This window comes from Myotis myotis, unplaced genomic scaffold (genome assembly GCF_014108235.1).
Source record: "Myotis myotis isolate mMyoMyo1 unplaced genomic scaffold, mMyoMyo1.p scaffold_m19_p_8, whole genome shotgun sequence".
Lineage (NCBI taxonomy): Eukaryota > Metazoa > Chordata > Mammalia > Chiroptera > Vespertilionidae > Myotis > Myotis myotis.
In genome coordinates, this window is record NW_023416390.1 from 9,958,615 (window position 1) to 9,980,601 (window position 21,987).

The following is a 21,987-nucleotide window of genomic DNA, read 5'->3' on the forward strand; positions in this document are numbered from 1 at the left end:
GGTCGCAGGTTCAATCCTACTTGCGGGAGGCACTGATTGATATGTCTCTCTCACATCAATGTTTCTCTCCGCCCCCCCTCCCCCCACTCCCTTCCACCCTCTCTAGAGATAGATAGAAAGAGTATCCTCAGGTGAGGATTAACAACAACTGAGGTGAGTTGTGGTGGAGGAGAGATTTGGGGTTTGGAGGAGTCTTCTCTTAAGGAAAAAGAAGGTTGGAGGGAAGAAAGTGGATTTGTCCAGTTCTCCATCCTGGCCACCGAGTGGTGCTGTTGGCACAAGGCTGGCTGCTTTCTGGACTTGGGCTAGAAGGCGCCAGCCATCCTGGGATGGAGATGGGGAGAGGGAGCCACAGAGGGTCCTCCATACAGTTTGTGAGTATCAGAAATTTACAAGTCAGGTTTTCGTAAGTTTTGCTTATTTGTATTTATGTTCCCACAATATGTGGATATTTTAAAGCACAGTAACAAACAGTACTGAAACTCTACTGCGCCGAGAACTGTGGAATGTGCTTCAGCATGACAAAGGATGGGTTTCCACGCTGCCGCTTGGCTAGACAGAGCTAGAAACTTCAGGGCAACGTTAAAGAAAGTTCTGGGAGCATTTAATGTAGTTCATAGAAATGCGCCATGACAAATTGTTCGCAGGGGTCATTATTCTTTAGTCAGTCAGCAGCCTGAGCACGTCTGCAGTGAACTGACTGTCCCGAGTGCACCTTGACTGGGGGGCTGGTAGGAGGAGAGGCATGGAGTGGGCATGCCCCTCAGCTTCTGCTCTCAGGGGTGCGTGTTTCCTGTCGGAAAGAAAGCTCTTCCACAGGGTTTAGGATCCCATTCTGAGTACCAAGAAACAGAAACCCTGTGTGCTGCTAAGTTGATGGACCCACTGTGTGTCGGGGCAAAGGGTACTCACTGTGTGGTGAAGAGCATAGGTCCTAAAATCAATGCCAGTGGGTTCAAATTCTGACACTTGCACTCGAAGAAACTTCGGACACTCCCCAGTTTTCTCATCTCCAATTGGGGTGGTAAATAGCTATGTCGCGGAATTTAAATGAGATGATGTGTATGAAGTGCTTGCTTAGAACAGATCAAAGGAAACGGTAGCCATATGAGGTGGAACTGCCTAGGAAAGGAAGCGAGGGCCAAGAACAGGCGTGGAAACTCCCGGTGTGACTTGTTATCTCCCAGTTCTTAATTTGTCTCAAGAAGGAAGGCGAAGTAGGTTTAAAGAATGGACTTTGAAGCTGCTCTGCCTGGGCTCAAATCCTGGTTTCACCACTTCTTTCTTGTGTGGCCCTGGGCAAATTATTTAATACGTCTGACGGCGGAATTGTTATGAGAAAATTACAAGTAAGCCATGTGTTTGCCTTATTATTAGCCGCTTTTTCCCCTACCGGTAGCCAGGAGGCTTTGACTAAATATGTAGCGAGTTGCCTCCCCATGGGACCTGACTATATTTACAAATCTATTCTTTATTAAAAGAACATTAAATCACTCTTTTAAAAACCATGATGTTATGTTGAAAGTGGAAGATTAAATATAAAATTGGCGTCCTCTATTATCCGTGGGCCACCAATTCTCAGTTCAAGTCATTTCTGGAATTTTCCGTCAATGCCTTGACTCCAGAAATGAAGACAAGCAATCATACAAATGCAAAAAATAAAAAAAACACAACAGAAGACATCTGGTCTGCAGAAGCACCCTTTTATTTTATCCTGAAAATAGGGAGTCTCCCACTTTCCCTGCACCTACAGATTCCTGAAGATTCCTATATAGTTTTAGACAAAGGGTCCTTTTTAGGCACAGTGCTCAGTCTAATTGCGTTGTTTCACAAGCTAAACCATTGTGTCACAGGAACACCTTGCAATTAGATTTCTTTACCTGCCTGTGAAATGTCTCTTTTAACCTGTCATTACTTCCCAGTAGTTTCAGAGGGTGGACCTACACATATGGAATCGCTCAGCACGCTGGAGCGTTCCATCTGTAGCTCACAGTTTTGATCTACAACAGGTTTAACTACTCTTTCCAAGTGAAGGCCAGGATGTGGGGAGAGCCCGAAAGGGAGACGGAATCTAGTGTTACAGCCAGGAGCACGGAACTTCAGGCTAGAAAACTGGAACTGGGGCATTTGGCATTTCTGAGCAGAAATTTCCGAGGGCTGCAGGCATGTTCTTAAATCAGTAAGAGCTTGTGAAATTTGGAAACATGGCCATCGTGCTCCACATATTTTTTCTCGTTAGTTTTGAACCCTTGTCTTTCCCGAGGGCAGCGGAAATAGAAGGTAGCACTGGAACTTATACCACCAACTTCCTCGTGAAAACTAAGTGCAAGCACACAAACAGCACACTGACCTGCAGTGACAGTGGGATGGAAAGAAGGACCACAGATGCATGTAGTTACAACGGAGACCCAGACACCATGTGCTTGCAGTTCTGCTTACAGTCAGCAGACAGCACTGTCCGCCTGTACAGGTTTTTAGGGGAACAAGAGTTGAAAGTACTCCAGGGAGAAGAGAGACGTGATTTAAGAATCATACTCTGTAGCTGTTATTTGGGCCGAAGATGATGTCACATGAGTTTTGATGAGTGAACAGTCACTTCACTATTACTGGTTCACCTTAAATAGAATAACTAATTTCAATCTAGTCCTAATGAGAAATGAGACCAAACAGATTTTTTTTTTTCCTTTTGTGCAAATTCAATGATCAGTGTCTCCTCGTTAAATGAAATTTGGAAAATTCAGTAGTCTATACAGATATTTCTTACAGTTTGCTAGATTAGTAACCTTGGGAAGGTTACATCAGTTCTCTGAGACTCAGGACCCTCATGATTAAGTGGGGATAATAATGCTGCCTACTCACTGTCACGGGCTGGAGGATCAGCAGGAGGCTGACGCAGAGCAAGCTGTTACTGTTGATACTACTACTACTGAGATAGGCCGAGCCTCTCCTAAACAGATGGGAATGTTCTTCAGTTAGTTTTTTTTTTTAAGCCTCTCCTGGATAAGTTTAAAGTTTCTCTTCAGAGCTCTGCTCTGCACCTGCTCCAGGAGATACCAGCCAAGGGGGGAGCCTGGAAAGCAAAGAGCTCCTGTGCGCCTGCGTGAAGAGCCCCGCTCTATATAAGCCTGACCCCAGCAGCAGTTTGGGGGAGCCATGCTGTTGTTAGCCTATGCTCCCCTGGTGCATCAGGCTCACTCCCTTTCTTCTTTCTCTCCAACTTTTGGATTTGTTTTGCCTCCTCTCCTGATTTCTACCTAGAGGGGGGGCAAGACTCCCTTAGGTGGTCAAACTACTATTGTACTTTTATCTAAAGACACACACACACACACACACACACACACACACACACACACACACACATTAGAAGTAGGCAGAAATGAATATAAATAAATAATCAAAAGAGATAAATAAATAATCAAAATGTATGGATTTCATGTGAATGTGTTTTTAAGAATATTGTTTTTGCCCAGCCAGTGTGGCTCCAGTGGTTGAGTGTTGACCCAGGAACCAAGAGGTCTAGGTTCGATTCCTGGTCAGGTCACATGCCCAGGGTTTTGGACGCAGGCCCTGGTGGAGGCATGTGCAGGAGGCAGCAAATCAATGAACTTTCTCTCTATCCCTCTCCCTTCTCTCTCTAAAAATCAATAAACACATATTTTTAAAAAATAATTTTTTTCTACTTTCTTATTTAGAAAATTCTTAAATACACAAAAGTGAACCTCCATTAAACCACCATCTAGCTTAAACATTTATCAACATTTTTACTAATTTTGTTATTTATTTATTCCCAACATTATTTTTCTGGAATATTTTAAAACAAGGAAATTATATCATTCTGCCTATAAATATTTAGTATGCATTTTTAACTGTAGGATTGTCTTAAAACATAATTACCATGCAAAATTAAAAATGATTCTTAAGATCATCTAATACCATATTCAATTTTTCATATTTGTCTCAGAAATACCATTTTACAGGGCATGGTTACCAGCGGCTGGGGCATGGGGGAAATGGGGAAATATTGGTCAAAGACATGTATATATAAATTCAGATTTGCAGGATGAATAAATTCTGGAGATATTCAGCAGGGTGACTATAGTTAGCAATACTGCATTGCATACTTGAAATTTGCTAAAATAACTGCTCCTAATTGTTCTCGCAAACAAAAAATTAACTATGTGCAGGGACAGATATGTTAATTAGCTTGATTGTGGTAAACATTTCACAATGAACACATATATCAAAACATAATCTTGTATACCTTAAATATATAAATTTTGTTTGTCCATGATGCCTCATTAAAGCTGGGTTGGGGAGAGAGATGTTTTACAGTTGATTTGTTCTAATCAGGATTCAAACAAGGTCTACATATTGCATCTGTTGAAGCTCTTAAGATTTCTGAATTATCTTCTTTTTGTATGTCATTGATTTGTTAGATAAAGCAGGTTATTCATCTTTGCTGATATCGCTGTTTGCTTCCTTGTAGTGTTATTTAACTTCTCTGTCCTCTGTATTTCTTGTAATTTGGTATGAGATCTAGACACTTGATTAGATTCAGACTAAATTTTTTTCTTTAGTCAAAACTACATCAGCCCTGGCGGGTGGTTCAGTTTGGAGCACCACCCTGTGCACCAAAAGGCTGTAGGTTCGATTCCCACCAGGGCACATACCTAAGCTATGGGTTTCATCCCCAGTCAGGGCACTTACAGGAGGCAACCAATTGATATTTCTCTCTCACATCGATGCCTCTCTCTCTCTCTCTCTCTCTCTCTCTCTCTCTCTCTTTCTCTCTTTCTTCCTTTCTCTCTCTAAAATCAATAAAAACATATCCTGCCCAGCTGGTGTGACTCAGTGGTTGAGCACCAACATAGTTCGATTCCAGGTCAGGGCACATGCCTGGGTTGTGGGTTCGATCCCCAGTGTGGGGTGTACAGGAGGCAGCCAATCAATGATTCTCTCTCATCATTGATGTTTCTGCATCTCTCTCCTCCTCTTCTTCCTCTCTGAAATCAATAAAAATATACTTTTTTAAAAAAGAAGTCACTTAATTGACTTTAGACAAAGCATGAATTATTTTATTTTTGAAAAGTTTGAAGGATCTTTCACAATTTCTCTCAGTAGCCCATTTTAGTATCAAAACAGAGCATTTTAAGCCTTTAAAAAATCAGGCTATGCTATTTCAGCAACTTGTGACTTAGGTGACTCACCCCCTGGGCTAATTCATGTGCTAACCATTTAAAAATTAGAAAAGGTATGATCATTAGACGGTGATCATGAAAAACTGTCTCAAACCCTGTCTGGGATATAACTTTTGTATGATAACATTGACAATCTCCTTTTTAGGACAAAATCACCATATCTGACAAACTATAATCTAATTGTGATAAATTCTAAAGGAATTACGAAATATTCTGAGAAATTCGCTTTTCTCACTCTGTGGTGATTGTCAACCAAAAGTTAAATAGTCTTTAACCAAATACTATTTTATCTTTTTGTATTAATATAAGTCAGTGGTTCTCAACCTTCCTAATGCCGCGACCCTTTAATACAGTTCCTCATGTTGTGGTGACCCCCAATTTCATTGTTACAAGTTGAACATAATTAAAGCATAGTGATTAATCACAAAACAATATGTAATTATGTATGTGTTTTCTGATGGTCTTAGGCGGCCCCTGTGAAAGGGTCGTTTGACCCCCAAAGAGGTCGCGACCCACAGGTTGAGAACCACTGATCTAAGTAGTCACCTAAAAAAACCAAAAACAAAAAACTACATGTCTCTAATTTGAGTGACTCTTTGAATTGGCCTGTTCTAGGTATTTTCTCTTGTAGCAATATTAAAATATTAAAATAAAACTTTAATACATGCTCATAATTAAATCATCTGAAAGGTTTTTTTAAACCATTGTGAGGCTCATTATGTCAAATATACATAAATAAGCCTCATTTTTTTCTTTTAATGATGATGATTGTGTGTGTGTGTGTCCTACATTCTGTCTCGCCCAGGTTAGTACATTATAGTGGCAATAACCAACCTTAGGAGTCTAGGAAAGTAAAAAGTTCTGTTCAAAGGCTACAAACTAGCCTAAGCTAGATCCTTGATGTGGCATTCTATTAATATCGTAAACATTAATTACATTGATGTGAAAGGAAGGGGGGGAGAGGGAAGGACAGAGGAAAAGAAGGAGATATTTTATGCCAGCTCCTCTCTCTCTGCCAGTGGGCAACGGAACCTGTATTGGTATCTCTATTGTAAGAACAACCCGGGGACTCACTAGATAGTTTTTGAATGAATGAATGAATGAATGACTACCCCTCTGTGAGTACTAGATACACTATTGCTTGAAGATGAAGAGATGGAGTAAGTATCTTCAGCTTTTTTCCTGTTTTATGATTCTGTGGTTTCTTTGACTTTTAAGACCTGGTTAGGCTGCAAATATATTTTAAAGTCTGAAAAGCAAAATGCTCTCAGAGAACAGGCAGGGGGAAAACACATCTCAACGCATCCACTTGAATAATTCATATCATGATTGTTTACACGGACAAGCACTGTCGATGCATAAAGACCACGTATACCCCCAGAGCTAACTTGGGGCTGGAATCGGACTGTAACGTGCCAAGTTTCCTTGCACCCAATAGCAGCCGACCTGCTTCCAGGGGTGCACACCGGGGAGCAGGCGGCGGCGGTTCCAGTGGATGCTTTCTCCTGCCGATGAGGAAAAAACTGCTGAAGTCATGAGGCCGCCCCAGCAGAGCCCTCATGTGAGTCATATGAAAGCTCCAGCGCTGCTGACCTCTGGCAAAAAGGCAGTGACCGAGGACAGGAGAGGCCGAGAGGGAGAGCGTCCAGAGCAAGCTTTCTCCTTGAGCCTGGAAGACTATGGGCCAGGAGCTGTGTGCAAAGACGCTCCGGCCGGGCTGCAGCTGCCATCGCTGCTGGGAGGGAGGCGATGCACGCCGCTGTCAGAGGAGAGCGCCCGAGAGGACCGAGGCTGCCATCCAGGTACTTGTCTGCCAGCGGCCCCAGCATCTTTCTCTGCTGACAAACCCAGGAGAGCAGAGACCCCCTCCCTTCTCCGTGGCAGGCAGGGGCTGATGGTTCTGCGGTAGGTCTCCACCAATAAAAAGGAATTTCTATTAAAGTCGCAGGGAATTTATGGCCATTGTTATCAAATTTGGAGATTTGCTTGTAAACCAAAAGGGAAAAACAACCCAAGGCTTTGGGCTGCCTGAAACTCAGTGGGCTTGAGGTTGAGAAAGGAGTTGTTATTCTCTTGAAACCTCTCCAGGACTGAAGAGCAGGGCTGACCTCCACGTAAAAAGCAAATCTGCATACTGCTGTGCTGTGGACTTAAATGTTCAGTGATCAGCTCGTGGTGGTTAGCAATGCCACACGAGAACGTTATCCCCCCCGCAGGGATGAATGAAGGGGGCATGGGGGAAAACAAGTGTGAGTTAAACAGAGAGACGTTGGAAACCACCCATCAAAGAAATTTAGGTTAGCCAAGTTTTCAAGGACATATTTTTAGGTGAAGAAAGAAGGTAGTGTTTCAACAATGGATATTCTTAAATTTTGTGTGTGGGTGTGTTTAAGTGATCTGACCTTCAGGAAAGGTGCCTTATGAGGGTACAGAAGCTTAGGAAATATTTGAAAAGTGAAAATCGGGCACACACACACAAAAATGAAAGAATTGTTTATGCCAGCCACTAGGTCTTGACATTGCATGCATTTTATTCCTGCACTTTCCTTTTTTCCTCTAGCTAACGGACCTCAAAGAAGCATCACGTTCCATGACTTCATTTCACCCCAGGGGACGTCAGGCTGCCCATGCCCGGAAGTGCAAGAGTAAAAGGCCACGCAGTAACAGTGAGTCTTTTCAGGAAGAGGATCTGAGGCAGGGCTTTCAGTGGGTGAGTGAGCAGCTGATGCTGATCAAGAGGGTTTCATGTGTGCTTGTCTAGCGAGGCTGCCCCACCTCCAGGGCAATTACTGAGCTGACCTTCCAAGTACATTCCAGCAAATTCCTGGGGGGTGGGGGGGAGGGAGTCAACATTAAAAAAAAAAGTGCTCTTTCTTTCTTTCCCACCTCTCACCCCTACCTGTTCCCTTTAAGCCCACGAAGAGCCTCCTCCCTTTTGGGGCAGCCTCATCCTACTTGAACTTGGAGAAGCTGGGTGAAGGTTCCTATGCTACGGTTTACAAGGGGATTAGCAGGTGAGTGACCCAGAGCTGGAGAGACTTTAGAGATGAGGATCCCTCCCCTTGGTTTGACATTGTAAAGCCAGGTGACACATTGCAGAAGTTCAGGACCCGTGCAAGACACCATGGCCAACAGGGAAAGACATGATGACTTAAACCACCTTGCAAGAAAAGCACATTTCTTCTGCCCCAATTAAAACCAGCCCACTATAATGTTTATCAGCGTTCCTTCTCTTAATTTCAATGCAAACTAGACTTGCTCTCCCCCTAAAATACAGTGGAAGTTTGCAATGGCAACCTTGAGTTTGCTCCTTCATTCTTCCACTTGCCTTCAGAGGAGAAACTGAAGTTCGTTTCTACAAAGCATGGTATATGCAAAAAGTGATTAATCCTGCGTTTTCTACACTCGTAAAATAAACAAAATGGCTGAAGAATAAAAATACTGATAATCCAGAAGCCAAGTGCCCATTTGGCTAACAATAAACTTTGTCAAACATATATGAAAGATCTGTGAACTCCACTGCTCTTTAGAAAAAAAAAAAAAAAAAAAAGATGGAGGTCTGATTTCTTTATGTCACTTCGATGTTGAAAAATAAAATGGCTTAACCGAGGTATGTGCCCTTGACCGAAATCGAAACAGAACCCTTCAGTCTGAAGGCCGACGCTCTATCTACTGAGCCAAACTGGCAAGGGATATGTCCAATATTTTAAGAGACAAAAAGCAAGTTACAGAACAATATGTGCTCTATGATCTCATTTAGAAAAAAAAGCACTCAAATGTACTTATTATACATGTATAAATTTGTATGTGCATAGTGGAGTCTGGAAAAATACACAAGATATTCTTAAAAGTAGATACTTCTAGTGGTTGACACTGGGATGGGGAAAGAAAGATCACTAAAACTTTTCACTTTATTCCTCAGCACAAAGACATTCATTATATTTGTAATTTAAGAGCAAATTTTAAAATATCAGAGAGCTAGATGCCAAAAAGGCATGTGATAAAAGTTCAACATCAACTACTAGTTTTTAAAACTCTGAGCAAAATAGGAATGGGATGATACTTCCTCACTATGTTATAGAATATTTCACATCAACAGCCCACACACTTTTTGTTGTTGTTGTTAATTACTAGAGAGACAGCACCATTAAGTTAGAGATAGGCAAGAGTGCCCATTATCTTTTACTAGAGGCCCAGTGCACGAAATTCGTGCACTGGGGGTGGGGGGGAATGTCCCTCAGCCCAGCCTGCACCCTCTCCAATCTGGGACCCCTCGGACATCCCTCTCACAATCCAGGACTGCTGGCTCCCAACCGCTTGCCTGCCTGATTGCCCCTAACTGCTTCTGCCTGCTGGCCTGATCACCCCCTAACCACTCCCCTGCCAGCCTGATCAATGCCTAACTCCTCCCCTGCTGGCCTGATCGCCCCCAACTGCCCTCCCCTGCCAGCCCGGTCACCCCTAACTGCCCTCCCCTGGCAGCCTGGTTGCCCCTAACTTCCCTCCTCTGCCAGCCTCATCCCCCTCAACTGCCCTACCCTGCTGGCCTGTTCACCCCTAACTGCCCTCTCCTGCTGGCCTGATCACCCACAACTGTACTCCCCTGCTGGCCATCTTGTGCGAGGGTGTGATGGTCAATTTGCATATTGCCTCTTTATTATATAGTTAAAGATTACCATTAATGTTCTAGCCAATGCAATGAGAAAAAGAAGATTGAATATCACTTTTTTGGGGGTTATAGACTTGTCTACCTAAAAATCCACAAAACCATCAAAATCAGTATGATAAACAGTAAGATCAGTTACAAAATAAAAATATCCTTATCAAAAGTTGTCTTTATGTATTAGCAATAACCATTTAAGAGAAAATATAGTGAGAGAAATTACTCTCACAGTAGCAGTAACAAAAATCATTCGCTTCAACAAATAGGCAGGATTTATATAAAGATTTATTAAGGAACATTAAACACTTGAAGAGCCATAAGGGCATTCATTTTTTTTTTTCATACAGGCACTCATTCAGTCTACTAATATTTTTTAAGCACCCACTGTGTGCCAGGCACTACTGTAGCCAATAAGGATTCCTCCAAGAAGGAGACAAAACCTCCTGCTCATATGGATTGTACTTTCTAGTGGGGCGGGGGGCGGGGGGGGGGTAAGATAGACAATTATTAAACTTAGTAAAATACTGAGTTTGTCAGAGAGTGAAAAGTGCTTTGAAAAAGGATAAAACAGGGAAGAGGGGTTAGGGGTGGATTACTATTTTAAAAGAATGATGAGAGGGGGCCGCACTGAGAAGGGAACACTTGAACAGACTCTGACACAGGGAGGTGTGACCTGTGCACATCTGAGGTGGAAGAGCTCCAGGCAGAAGGAACGGCAGGTGAGAAATCCCTGAGGCCGGAGGAGGCCTGGTGCTGGGAGGGGAGAGTGGAAGCAGATGAAGGCAGGGAGAAGTTGCAGCTGCAGTAGGAAAGGTGTATAGGGTCTTGTAGATCATCCAGGGGCTGCTGTAAGGATATTTGGATTAGACCATCTAATAGTGCAAAGGTGTCAATAATTCTCTAATTTAGAGTCTTACTGCATTGTAAATGTGTTCAAAAGCTACAATAATTAAAATAGTGTAGCACAAGTATAAGAAAAGACAGATCAAAGAAGTATGAGTTTTTAAAGTTCAGAATAGTCACAAATCCAAGTATTAGTAAGATCTCATATATAATCATTGTGGCACTTCAAATCAGCAAGGAAAAGAAGACGATACATGGATCTGGGTCAATTGTTAGCAACTTGGAAATATAAATTCCCAGTGGGTTAAAGAGTTAAATAAAAAATAAATAAAAAATCCAGGAACTAGAAGAATAGATAAGAGAATTCTGTGTGTACATAACACTTAAGCCAGAACCCATAAGGGAAGATTGGAAGTGTCCATGGTGCCCCATCTGTCCAAGTATGCTCTACAAAGCCCCAATTTTGAGACACCTTAACAGAGGTTTTATTGAAAGAGTTACTGTGGTAAAATTGACACTGGGAACCCTAGAACAAACTAAAATGTGACCTTCATTGTAGGTGCTCTCAACATCTTTATGTGCATGTATACCAGTACTATCTGAGAAAGGCTGAGAAAATTTTAAAGCATAAAGGATTTTCTAAACATGTTTGACCAAAAAACTTTTGGAGGGGTGGTGAGAATTTCAGAGAGCTATGCTCTGAGTAAAACATTTTGTAGTGCCCCATGTCAGAGCAAACTGTGACCTTGAACCATAGCCTGGCCTCTGCCCATAGGCCCAGGCACTGAAGCAGTTTACACGGTTTGAGGAGGGTGGGAGTGGGGGGAGAGTATTTTAGAAAATGTTGAACATCATAAAGTTTTTAAAGTTCAACATTTCAAAGACATGATAAGGCAAACAAAAGAAATTGTTGAAGAGTATATGCAAAATAGTTTAGTAAAATGGTGGGCAGATAAGGCAAATCATAAAAGAACAGAAAAGACCAATACATTTATGAAAATTCAGTTCCACAACTAATGACATAGAAATTAAAATGTGGTAATCCTTTTTATCTATAAATAGGCCAAAAAGATGAAGATAAAAGCATGCTCTAAAAAACAAACCCCGCAAATGTGTAGGTATCCCACCCTCAAGGAGGGGGAGCACAACTCCTCACTCCTTAAGTGTGAGCTACTCACGGGGACATTCTTCCCTAAGTATAGTGTTGGGGGTGGGGGTGGGGGGTAACTACAGGGAAGAAATCTGACAAACATTACCTCAGCCAGGTGATTAAGGCCAACATCAAGTCATAATTATGATGATATGTGCCCTTAATATGGTGTGATGAAAATGGTACTCTACCTCCTCCAAACCCCAGTGTTATAATCATAAGAAAACCTCCAACAGAGAGGTATCCTACAAAATTCTTGACTAAGGTGCCAAGGTGCTCAAAAACAAGGAAAGTCTGGAAAATTGTCACAGCCAAGAGGAGCCTAAAGAGACATGACAACTACATGTGAGCTGGTATTCTGGATGGTATCCTGGAACAGAAAAAGGACATTAGGCAAGAACTAAAGAAATCCTGGTAATCATATTGCAACATATAAATGTATCAGATCAACACATTGTACACCTTTAACTTGCACAACATATGCCAATTACATCTCAATTTAGAAGAAGACTAAGATAAAAAATATGATTTCATAAATTTACACACCTACTGATATCTACTTTAGGAGAAATAAAAAGAAATAATAGTTACTGTAAGAAAACATTTCAAAATACAATGAAAAAGTCATAAATGCTATAAAAAGGAAAGGTAATATATATGCCAGCAAATGAATGTTGAAGACTTAAAGATCATCTGCACTCTATCACTTTTGTGCACGTGTGCATTTTGTCTTCCATGTGCACACAGTTTACAGTCGACCCTCAAACAACACGGGTCCACTTATACACAGGTTTTTTTCAACAAATACCGTAAATGTATTTTCTCTCCTTAGGATTTTCTTAGTAACATTTGCTTTTCTCTAGCTTACTTTATTGTAAGGATGCAATATACAATACATAAAACATACAAAATATGTGTTAATTGATTGTTTATGTACAAGCAAGGAGATTGTTAGGAGGTTAGTACAATGATTCAGATGAAAAATGAGGATAGCTGAGATAAGTGCACAAAGGAAAATAAAAGGAACAATATAGTACATCAAAATATTACGAGGAAGGATCTGATGGGGGGTGGGGGCATTCTCTGATTTCTGTATCTCCAAATTATTTTTATAATAAACATGGATCACTTTGGTAAAGAGAAAAAATGTTTTGGTATACATCTACATATTATATGACTTTCAACACTTTTTATTTTGAAAAATTGTAGATTCGTATGCTAGAATATATTTGGAAGGAAAACTTACTTGTGTTAAATTGTAATGAGCCATCTTAATGTGCGCCCTTTCCCCCCATTCTTCTAGAATAAACAGACAACTAGTGGCTTTAAAAGTCATCAGCATGAATGAAGAGGAAGGAGTCCCATTTACAGCCATCCGAGAAGGTAAGAAGAGTGAAATGGACCCAACCGATATGTTTTAACTCATTGAATAGCGGCGGGGGGGGGGGGGGGGGGAGATGCATTGAGTCTATCCATTCAATATCTAGCTTTTGATATTTCTAGAAGTAATATTATAATTGTAATTTTATTCTTCCTACCAGTTTTTCAAGTATAGTTACACTATCATTTTGCTACTCATTTTTGAGGAAATCAAGATTCAAAAATATTGTATTAGTTGACCAAGACTATACACTCAATGAGTATTTATTTAGTATCTTTTTGTGTGTTTGGTCCCATACTAAGTGCTAAGGCTATAGCTAATAACCTCAGAAAAATCCATATAAAAGATAAAATTAATAATATAATTACATAAATTCTTAGTAAACCATTTACTTGAAAATAATAAGTAGTTTAGATAGCATTTGAAAACCTCTTTGGGAAGGCATGTATGTTTATTGTTGTGTCTGTATTGTCTCTGTACCCTGGGGAGTATAGCAAGTGGGTGAGGATGGACTTGGGTTTGAATCTTAGATCTACCAATTACTAGTGTGGCTGTGGGCAGATTATTTTACCTATTTAAGACTTGGCTTATTGAAGAAAGAGGATAATAATATTACCTATTTCTTTTCATTGTTATGAGGATTAAATGAGAATATGCATTTAGAGCACTAATCACGGTCCATTTTCAGAATTCAACAAATGCTGGCCATTATCATTCCATTCTTGTTTTATTTCCCTCAGTGATGACTTGTTCACCACCAAAAACCCACTATCGTGAATATAAATCTTTAAAATTCCATTTATTAACCTTTTACAAGAGCCATTTGAAATAAAATGAGAATGGGATTGCTGTCCATTTCATCAAAAACCCAGGGAAATGGCTCTTCCCTGGCCTCACTTTCCCCCTGTTAAACGACTTCATTCTCCCTTCTCTTCTGTATGTGCACATCCTACATGCACCACTGGGGGGGCGGGGGGGGGGGGCGGGGGGAGGTTGAGATGGATGAGAAGAAAAAGCCCAATCTTTGCTCTATATCATTTTCAGATGTAACAGAGCAGATGGTTCCAGTTACAACCAGTGTTATAATGGAGGGGTTTAAAAAAAAACAAAACAACATAAACTGAGATGAGAACCAGTTAGCATCCGTGTGGCTAATGGAGTGAGTAGATTTTGAAAGGAGCTTGGAAGGATGGGCTATGCAAACAGGCATGGAAAAAAGCAATTCAGAAAATGAGTTTTTAACTGAATTTGATGCCACTTTCAAAAGTCTTTCAGAGCCCCTGGGACATGTGTTCTTTTGAATTTAACTGGAAGGGCCAAATGGCTGTCAGGTTATCTGGGGATTCAGCCTGGTAGGATCAGGTGCATTCTGGACGAAAGCATGGTTTTAATATAATAGAAACTGCATTTACGAATGCACTTATCGGTGGTCCCCATTAAAGAACGATCAGATTTAGAAAGAGATGTATGTAGGTTAAGGAGCATTTCTGCACGTAACACAAGTCCCCAGGTCACCAGCACAGGGAGGGACCCCAGGCCCAGGTTCACCCCATCCTCCATGCACTTGTCTGTTGCTTCAGACTTGCCTCACTCCGAGATTTTGCCCGCAGCCCAGTTTTTCGGGGGGATATCTGACCCATCCTTTTGCCAGTGTTGCCACCCGATGCCTCTCAGCATTGGTTCAGGAAAGCTGGGCCCGTGTTGCTCTGTATGCGAAGCGTTTCTTTCACTGCATGCTCACCAGGAGTTGGCTCTCCATCGCAGGTGTTTGCAATCACACTTAGGATTCAGCTGTGGACTTCGTAGGCTGGCTTTATGGACTTACCTTACTGAATGCGTTGCTTCACAATATTAAAAACCACACGGGGATTGGTGACACATTGCAGGTCGCCAGGCATCTAATTTCCAACAATGAGTGTTTCCTTTCCCACCAGTGCAGAAGCTGTGGGCCCTTGTTAGAGCCGCCCTCTCCCCTCAAGGAGATAGAAGGCCTCGCTGGAAAACGTTGGCACTGTCCCACTTCTCCTGTAAGAGCTTTAAGGACGGGAGGCCAGGGAGACGGGGGGCTAAATGGGAAGGGCTGGAAGGCAAAGTAGGAACAGCTGGAATTCATTAGTTCAAATCCAGGGTCACTAGCTAAAAAGGCAACTGAAAGCCACGTGCAGGAAAACTGAACGAGTAGTGCAGACTTCTTTAAAAAGCCTTGAAGAAGGAATTACTTTTCCTGACCAGTTTGGCTGCACTGATGCTATAGCAGCCAAAGATTTATTGAGTATGATTTTACTGTATGTATGGTCTCTATATAAGTAGAATACCTGTAGCAGTTTAATAATCTGGTCATTTGGAATACTTATTTGCTCTTAACATGTAATATGAAATTAGCAAAAGTATGAACAGTACTAAGGGAGACATGTTTTAACACCCATGCCAGATAATTTTCCCATATTACCTCTTTCGAGTCTATTAACAACCCTTGAAGAGAGATATTCTTTTTCTTCTAATATATAGCTGTAATTCAAACCAAATCTCTCTCATTCAAACATTTGTACACTGTCTATGCATTCATGCTACAAATATTTATTGAGCACCTACTATGGCCAGGTATTTTGCTGGCCACCGGACGCACAGTAGAGCACACAATAGGCACTTTCTCTACCCTCATTCCTTTGCTAATGGAAAGGATTAGCTATCTTCCAGCAACTTAGAAAATCATTCATAAGTGGCTCTAGAGTTATATTTTAAATGTTTATGTTTACAACTAGGAGTAGGCTGATCTTATAAGTTTTTATATAAGAATATGTTCCCTAGTTTTATTAAACTGTGTATTAATATTTTGATAATGTGTAGTATTTTAAATATCTTCCTAAAAAATTAGAACCTTTTGGTTTAAACCCAGGACTTTCAGCCTGTTAGCAGCATTTTTTAGGAGCAGTCATATAACTAACCTTTTTTGATGACTAGGCATATGACATATTCCCCCCTCCCCCAACACACACACACACACACACACACACACACACACACACACACACACTGTCTTTTTAAAAAACCCTTATACCAATTCCAGTAGGTAAAGTGTGTTGTTTTTGTTGTAGAGATGAAGGAATCTGAACTTTAGAGAGGTTAGGTAAGTTGACTGAGGTCTCAGAACTAGGAATCAGAGTTGTTAGGTAGTAATTAAAATTTATTGTATTGTGATAAATGTAGAACTTCTTAACTCAAGCATTTCCTCTTTAGCAACAGTAAAAGTAAAAATCTTTTTTTATGATACATTTTGTATAAATGTTAAGCAAAATGCAGAAGAAACATTTTAAAAAATGATATATATCATACTTGTCAATTTTGATTCTATCATGAACTCTACAGCACCAGTAACTGCAGTGCTTAAATTAGAAACAGTTTTAGCTAAGAATCTCTTAAGATCATTCTATAGCAAAAAACATTACAAAGTAATTATTCCCAGTTCATATATGATAAAACTGAGCCAAAACTAGACTAAGGTTCCCTTAAGGTCATATGGTGAGGTACCGAATACCAATTAGAATCGCTGATTCACTGATTTCCACAAATAGATCGAGCAGATCAGGTTGACAAGAAGTTCTTCATTAAATGCAATCAAATCACATCACGGACATAGCATACTTACATTTTTATAAAACAAAATCTTGCCAGGATGATGCTATGTGATCAAATTATAATTCCAAAGAAATCAGATAATAACTACTTATTTAACATTTGTTTTAATATTTACCTTGATGATTTCTTTTCTTGGAATGCATAACTTGACTCACTGACTTGACCTGTGACACCTAGGCCAGAGGAAATGCAACATCAGGAAATACAAATTCTTTTTAATTCAGTGCCTAGTGAGGGTTGGGAAGGAATTGGCTCCATTATTGACTCCTACGTAAACTCGTTTCAACTGCCTGCCTTCATTAATTCACGAGGCCTTATGAGCACCACGTGCTGGCCCGTGCTGCAGGCTGGAGATGCAAAGACAGGGACAGGAACAGGACATGCCTTTGAGGAGCTCACAGCCTAGAAAGGGTGTTGACTACCATATATACCTGTGCCCTAGGACATTGAGTCAGCCTTGTTCTTCCTGGTAATCATCATCTTTAACCTTTCCTTTAGATGATAAACTAAAGCAGAATAGCCCTCACTGGCTTGGCTCAGTGGATAGAGTGTCGGCCTGCAGACTGAAGTGTCTTGGGTTCAATTCCGGTCAAGGGCACGTGCCTGAATTGTGGGCTCAGTCCCCAGTAGAAGGTGTGCAGGAGCCGATCAATGATTCTCTCTCATCATTGATGTTTCTCTCCCTCCCTCGCCTTTCCTCTCTGAGGTCAATAAAAGTGTTTCTTAAAAATAATAAACTAAAGCAGAACAGAGTAGAGTAACCTCAAAATTTCATGACCCATTGCACCTGCAAAGCATCCATTTTCAAAAAACTTGACTGAACCACAAACCCCAATGAAATTAACAAAACCAAGAAATTAATATTCTCATATAATTGCAAGATAAAAATAACTTTTTTCCTAAACTATTAAATATCTTACATATATGAGAATTGAATTAAATTTGATGTAATGTTAAACCAGTCAGTCATCCTAAACACCTTTATGGACATTGAAAATAAAGAAAGAAATACTTTGCATTTTTTAAAACATGCTTAATAACTTTCCGTTGTGGGTCATTTTTCTTGATCTTTGGGGTTATGCTGTCTTTTTTTCAGGTTTTCCCTTTGGCTTTTCTGGGTGTTCTCATGATCATACCAAGTTAATATATGCAGAATTCTTACAACAATGCCTGGCATGTGGTAAATGCTCAATGAGTGTTAACTATCATCATCATCATCATCATCATCATCATCATAAAAGTATTTTGGAAGCCCTCAAAGAAATTCCATCGTGATCCCATTTGTCTGGAGCTTTAAAGACTCCCCGATTTATCTTTGTGTCTTTTCTTTGAAGAGAAACAAAAATTAGTAGACTCAGAATATGTGAATTATAAAAACAATAATTTTACAGGAATCAGGATGCTCTGGTTTTAAGACCTCTCCCTTCTCCCTCGGCTGCTTAGCATGCAGAAGACACCACATCCCACTGTGAAGTTTATGAGGCAGCCTTGAAATTAGAAGAAAGATCTTCCCTTTCTGGGTTTGAGGCCCACACATCTGAGGTTGTGGTCATTTTCGATTCTTCCGGTGGATGGACCAAACAATATACCAATGCCATGAGATAAATGCTTTAAACATCATCTACTCTTTCATGTAAATTCCCTATTACTAGTCTTTAAAAGTCACAGTTGCCCTGTAAGTATTTCAGTAGTTCTTGGGTGTAAAAAAAAAAAAAAAAAAAAAGCAGTAGTAGACACGGCCATAACACAACAGTCATAACCTAATGAGGAAGACAACTAAAAGAAACAAGAAATAAAAGCACCATCAGCCAAAACACCCTATTCCAACCAATTATAGGTATAGAAATGATATTAGGCAATTAGTGACCACTGACTCAATAGTAAATATTTATTGAATGCTTACAATATAGCAGATGTTGTTGTAGATACTGAAGACACAGCCATAAGCACAAAAGTGCCTGCTCTTAGTGGAGTTTATATTCCTAAGGGTGGAAACGGACAATAAACAGATATATAATATGTCAGTATAACAAGTGCTACAATATGCCAGGAGTGATAAGTTCTATGAAGAAGGATAAAGCAGGGCACAGGGATGGAGATCACTGGGGTGGGGGTGTCAGGGAAGCCAAGACTTTGAGCAGAGACCTGAAGAAAGGGAGGGAGGAGGCGTGCCGTGAGCTGAGACAAGAAGGTGACTGTGAAGACCCAGGGAGGAAATGTGTTTGGAAATGTCCAAGGAATAGGTAGGAGGCCAATATGTCTAGAGCCAAGTGAGCAAGGATAGGGAGTGTGAGTTGACGAGGGCAGAAATTATCAAGAACTCTGTATGAAATAAAGATTTATAGTCACTGATATTAGCAGTGAGCCTCATCCTAAGCGAACATCAAACTTTGAGCTTTTTAGCAAATGATAGTTTGGAGCCATTGTAATGAACAAAACATGCCATCATAATTTTAAAAATGAGCATCAGGAATTTTAGTAACATCATATTTAAGCGAGACTAAATTTTGTATTAAAAACAAATTTAAATATCTTTACAATATTCTTAGTAATTTCAGGTTTACCATATCCATTTAAAATCGAATTTTGGTGCATGTTTTGTAATATTGGGGGTGGGGGGGGCGCATAGAGAGAGAAAAAGAACATAATTTGCAAATAAAAATACACATAAAATACCAGCATGTTTAGCTGATGGTTAGAAGTCATGTAAGTATGGAAGGTGTTGGAAACTCTAGCAGAAACAGATATAAACAAAATTTTTAAAAATTTAAATTACAATCGGATGCAATAAATACAATATTATATCAGTTTCAGGTATACAACATAGTGATTAGACATTTACATAACTTATAAAATGATCACCCCAATAAGTTCAGCTTCCATATCTGACACGACACATAGTTAACACAGTATTATTGGCTACGTTCTATTTACTGTACTTTACATTCCCATGACTGCTTTAATAACTGGCAGCTTGCACACCTTAATCCTTCCTCCTTTTCACCCACCCCCCCTCCCATCTGGCAACCATCATAATGTTCTCTGTATCTATGAGTTGACATAAACAAAATTTTAATTTATTAACCTGGGAGTGGGGATTTAGTGGGGCTCAAGGTGGAAGGGAGGGCCCAGTACCTGTTGACTGGGATATTAATTCTAATTTGCAACCGTGTGATGCTTGACATTTGCCAGGGACCCGCGCACGGAATCTGGTTCCATCCTCATGGCAATCCTATGAAGTCAGGTTGGGGAAGGCGTTATCTCTTTCTCCCATGGAGTGAACTGAGACTTGGGTTGAGATACTGCCCCGAGCTCACTTGGCTAGAAAGTGGCAGGATCCATAGGAGGGCTCCTGGCTCCACAGTCAGCTCTCCATTAAGACACTCAATAAATATACTTGATAAATTAAGTGCTTAGTCTTGGCTGAGCGTTGTACCGGGTGGTGTGGCGGCATCTGAAAGAGAAAGTCACTCCCGCTATTCGCATACAGCCTTCAGTCTGGGACTAGGGATATTAAGCAGATACCTGTAAGACTGTACATGTACAAAGCAATGGACGTGTAAGAGTGAAGTAATACATTTAGCTCATAAGGATTTGGGGGGGCAAACAGTAAAGTTATACTATTCATCAGTAGAGCAAGGTAGGGTTAATGGACAGAGCAGGGCTCCTTGGGTGGTAAGAGGTTGCCAGCTCAAACTAAGGTGAGCAAAGGAGGAAATTTGCTGGCTCAGAGGCCTGGAAACTACACACTAGCAGGGAGCCTATGATGTCACCAGGAGTCCAGGCCTGTCCATCCCCAACACTGTTTTTCTCTGCCTTAGTTTTATTCCCAGGTGTGGTAAGCTGGCCAGGGCAGCTCCTGGTTAAAGCTCAGCTTTCACAGTGGAGACGAAAGCACTTCTATCCTCATGACACTGGTAAAGTGGGGCTCTCCCACGCTAGGGCTTTGTGCCTGTCTCTGAGCCAATCACTGTGGCCAACGGGTGGCTGTGCTCTGATTGGACGGGCCGGGGTCACAAGCCCAGTCTTGGGTAGGGGTGGGTCAGCCCCACGGAATAGCAGGCGCTGAGTAGGGAAGGGGTTGCTTCCCCAGAGGAAAATGGAGGGGCCTCCACTGGAAGCGGGAATGGCTGCCAGAGTTGCATTACAATGGGAAAGGGCCACTGAAGGAAGTAATGTTCCAAAATTTGAAGGGAGCATTTGAGCTTGTTGTCAATCTTACAGAATTCCAGAGGAAAGCTGTTGCCCGAGATTCATGATATACGGGCATCCCTGCAGAGCATGGCTTTGAGTTTTTATTTTTCCTTCCCCTTAAGTGTGAAGGACACTGTTTCTTCATATGGGGATACTCTGAGTTGCGACTCATCCCTTTTTTGTGCCTTTTCTGCTCTCTTCCCTTCTGTTTTATCTCTGAAACCCCAAAGACACAGCCTTTTAAACCCCCTGCCAGGAGCGGGCTGGGAGAGGTTAATAGGGGGAAAGGGAGGACCTAGGCCAGTGATGGCGAACCTTTTGAGCTCGGCGTTTCAGCATTTTGAAAAACCCTAACTTAACTCTGGTGCCGTGTCACATATAGAAATTTTTTGATATTTGCAACCATAGTAAAACAAAGACTTATATTTTTGATATTTATTTTATATATTTAAATGCCATTTAACAAAGAAAAATCAACCAAAAAAAATGAGTTCGCATGTCAGAGGTGTCATAGGTTCGTCATCACTGACCTATGGAATACTTTCAACAATAAAGATTTAAATAAATAAATAAAGAACCCCCCAGCCAGGCACTCGCTGGCCTTTTGTGGTGACTTTTCCATTAAGGCTGCTCTTACTGACCAAATAACAACCTGATATTGAAGCTGCAAAAAGACAGTCCTCAGCCCTCCCCACGCACGCCTCTGGGCTCCCAAGTTTGGCTCTGTCCCCTTTTCAAGTTTGCATTTTCTCCTTCCACAGGGTTTGCAATTCTCCCCTTAAGAAGTCCCCTCCGCTGTTTATTATGGTTTAACCATTTTTCACCCCATGCTCTTATACCTGCCTTCTCCCAGTCCCACCCAGCATCCCTACTGAGCCCCCGTGGGACTTTGAATTTTAGAAAATGATTATGTGTTGCAAAG

At 41.0% G+C, this 21,987-nt stretch overlaps 1 protein-coding gene across 2 annotated transcripts in view; it reads left to right on the top strand.

Moving 5' to 3' along the window:
- Window positions 1-6,670: 6,670 nt before the first annotated feature.
- CDK15 (cyclin dependent kinase 15) overlaps window positions 6,671-21,987 on the top strand; it is a 72,220-nt gene continuing 56,903 nt past the window's right edge. Inside the window, exons 1-4 of one of the 2 annotated variants that reach the window (XM_036320817.1) lie at window positions 6,671-7,000; window positions 7,759-7,908; window positions 8,112-8,212; window positions 13,158-13,237. In XM_036320817.1, coding sequence (XP_036176710.1) covers window positions 6,878-7,000; window positions 7,759-7,908; window positions 8,112-8,212; window positions 13,158-13,237 — 454 coding nt within the window. In that variant the 5' untranslated portion in view covers window positions 6,671-6,877. The remainder of the gene's footprint in view (window positions 7,001-7,758; window positions 7,909-8,111; window positions 8,213-13,157; window positions 13,238-21,987) is intronic. The other variant, XM_036320818.1, reaches the window with a different exon arrangement.